This window comes from Hyalella azteca, unplaced genomic scaffold, assembly GCF_000764305.2.
Source record: "Hyalella azteca isolate HAZT.00-mixed unplaced genomic scaffold, Hazt_2.0.2 contig2887, whole genome shotgun sequence".
In the NCBI taxonomy this organism is placed as follows: Eukaryota; Metazoa; Arthropoda; class Malacostraca; order Amphipoda; family Hyalellidae; genus Hyalella; species Hyalella azteca.
The window spans coordinates 30,396-33,882 of record NW_025933145.1 but is presented as its reverse complement, the minus strand read 5'-3'; the positions used below and the strand labels follow the sequence as shown (position 1 = coordinate 33,882).

At 38.5% G+C, this 3,487-nt stretch overlaps 1 protein-coding gene across 1 annotated transcript in view; it reads right to left on the bottom strand.

The window, feature by feature from the left end:
* The window catches only part of LOC108677004 (nuclear mitotic apparatus protein 1-like), a 15,001-nt gene extending 14,529 nt beyond the window's left edge, over window positions 1-472 (bottom strand). Inside the window, exon 1 of the mRNA XM_018165156.2 lies at window positions 413-472. Coding sequence (XP_018020645.1) covers window positions 413-472 — 60 coding nt within the window. The remainder of the gene's footprint in view (window positions 1-412) is intronic.
* Window positions 473-3,487: the final 3,015 nt, after the last annotated feature.

Sequence of the window (3,487 nt, the reverse complement as noted above, 5' to 3'; positions counted from 1 at the left end):
TTATTGGAGTGGCAACTGCGACATTGAACTGCCGTTTCTCCTACCACCAGAGACAAGCTCACTACCATACCAGGTCTCAAAGCATCATTAACAAGCAAGTTCATCTCAAAATCGTCGATGAATTCAACAGGCTTTGTGACACTCTTGACAACAATGTCAAATTCCAAACTAAACGCAACAAAGGCCCCTGCAAAAACGCGGGAGTTATCCGAGAGGCCGGTGTAGTCTATAAATTTTGCTTCAAAGAAGGTTGTAGACTTCTTCATGTTTTAGACAACATCGGACAAATTGGACTAACAATCAAGACACCGAGCCGCTGTATCGTTAGCTACCTTCAAACTGGAGGGCAGGTGAACTACGCGAGACAAGCTCACAGCCATACCGTCACTTGCATTGTGCTGAAGGTACTCACCAGCATCATGATCATGCAGTGGCCCGACAACAACCAACCGGCGACAGCTGAACCTCTCATCTCTACAGATTGGACTCCAGCTATTTTCTGACTACCGGATTTGTCTGAACTCTGAAAGAATTTTCCGAGTAATTTTTGGTCCAAAATTTTACTGTTGTATCCTAGTTACTTATATTATGCACTTATTTCCACCAAAATTTCAATGAGTAATTTTTGGTCCAAAATTTTACTGTTGTATCCTAGTTACTTATATTATGTACTTATTTCCACCAAAATTTCAATGTACAATGCTTCTTTAACTTGAAAATGAATGTTTGTTGCATTCGAAACGTCGTTAATAAAGAAAAACTACTTTCTGAAACTTGCCTTTTAATCTACCGTCATCTGAAGAAAAGTTCCACTCCCTGATAATATAAGTCAAATAATTCTCTGGTCATCAATCGTACGTGTATAAACTATTAAATTCTGCCATCTAATACTAAGTTTAGAAATATTTACATCTGCGAGTTTCTGATTTGCTTTTCTAAGAAGCATTTTTACTGAGTCAATTTTCATCACCAATTGTTTCTTTATATTGCTAACCAATTAATTACCACATTCCTGAACAATTATATGTTTTAATAATTCCTCTATTTATATATGGAACGCGTGGTAAATAAAGATATATAGCAAGATTATACCGCTAACTAATCTTGCAACTTTCTAAACTACTGAATTGTTAAGGAACTGTATCTGTATTATTTTGTCGACGGTATATGAATTCCACTGATACACTACTAAAGTTTTTTGGCAACAACGCTCCAATTTGGGACCCTAAAAAGGCATTTAGCATCAATCAAATGTCTAGTTAATTAGCTAATTAAGTGTATTAATGCAAAAATTTTATTTGGTCTTTTTCGAGATTTCTGCATTTATTTTAACAAAATGTGAACTTCCCCAGTTGAAATTACATATTATCACGGTGATTTGATCTTCACTACTCGTACAAGTACCTGATTTTCATTTGAATCCATATTCATGATGTAGAGGAGTGAAACCTGGACTGTTCTGAGTGTCTTTTTAATATATAAACCAGACGTGTTTGCGCCGGATTGACCCTGAAGTCCGGGTTAGTAGCTACTAATAGCCTTATTCTGCTTGCGCCACCGCAGGGAACAGGTGTGTACTGTGTACTTTATCATCGGATATTTGAAAGTAGGACCAGTGCTGTTGTCTTTTATTTCATGATCTGGCAGTTAAGTGTGTTAAATTATTACTGTCCAGGTTTAAGTTTTAGGAATTCTTGTTAAGCTTTATTATGTGTTTAGGGCTTGTCCAATTTGTAAACTTAGCCTTAATGTACATCTCTCCTACAGGGAGACATTCGATGCCTAGACTCGACTTCGATTCTTACACACTTGTCATCTTCCGTTTTGAATGAAATCTTAGTATTTGGTCGTCTTTGTTTCCTTCGTGTGATGAAGTGCGAGAAGCGTGTCGAATCTGAAGAATTATTGCGGAATAGGTTATGGTTTTGAATTACGCTAAGTCAATAAGGGCCCCGTAACAATGAAACTTTAGAAAATATTGGAGTACTATAACTTAGTTCTGCTCTTGACCCAAATTCTGCTGTAAGCTTTATTGGACGAACAATTCACCTAATAGACTATTAACTCGTTTGAGAAAAAAAATAATGAGAGCCGATTGAGAACGCACCATGATGCTTGAGGGAAATACAGAAGATTCAATGTAAACACATTTTCAGGTTATTTACAATATGCAAATAGCTCCCATAAATGAAAAATAATAATAATATTTTCATCAATCTTCATTACGAAGCAAGATGACGAGATGTCAGCAGAGGTCTGATCATTTTTTTTCGTTAGCGACAGTCACTTTGTGTTGCCGCAAGAGAAAAAATTAATAAATTTTTCGGCACTCACTCATTTGAATAAAATTATACTACTAATCGAATCGTAAAGAAAAAATTCGGCTTGGTGACAAACAGGTCGACAACAAAAATTGTGAAGAGTACAAAGCTGCTAACCGTGTCTTTGAACATTGATTGAGCATGGAGTACAACCATCCAAGTCGTGCAAATGATCTTGCTATTGAAATCTTAGACGATGATCCGGGTGGTGACGATTCGGTAGCGACTCTTCGATTGCCATCTTGCCATATCGCCTTCTGTAACTAGGCTTTCTGCCCCACTTCCACACGCTCATTTTGGGCCTGCATGGATACCGCTGAACGGTGACGTTCGGAAACTGGAACTCCAAGCCTGCAAAGTGATATATACTGACGGGTCGATTGATGGATTTGCGTACCACAGAAGAGTACTTCTCAGGGGTCAAATTGGAGTATGGTCCACCGTTTGTGACTCTGAAATGTTCACAATTTATGAAATGACGACTTTAGAATTACTGATGGCAGTGCCTCAATAATACGCAATGCGCATCTTCGTCCACGGCGCTCTCGTTCATCATAAATTGAGTGGAAATCTGATTGCCTTAGCAGCTAGCGTTGCCCAGCGTGCGGCAACCACTGAATGGAAGCCGTTCTCCGAGCGTCAAATTGAAGAACCCTACGTTAAATGGAGGACAAACACAAGAATTTTGTTTCTGATTAGAAATCCGCAAAATTGGGTAGTAGTCATCCACTTTTTATACTTCATGCAGCAGCAGCCGCAGCAAAACAGAATATGAGTGAAAAATATTCACCGTTCGACTCAGTTGGCTTTAAGCCTCCCTGGAAGGTGGAGCATTTTTTTGTTCTTGTTTGACTTCACTGAGCTATGAGTGAGATCTGAGCAGTCCAACAAATACCACAAAAGCATCAAACGGAAATAATCAAATAAACTTAACTCATTGTCCGTGCCACGGGCTGTAAAATTGAGTAAAAAATGGGCCAGGTGTTATGGCTTGTCGTACTGGTTTTTCGATTGGTTAAACCCCATCATCCGTCGCTGTTTAAAGTTACGCTAAAAAAATTACTATGTTCTATCTACAATATGGAATTTTATATTACTGATAGCTATAGACACTTTAGTTGTCAACTTGCCATAGGACGCCTGTCGGCGACCACCACTGCCGTGCA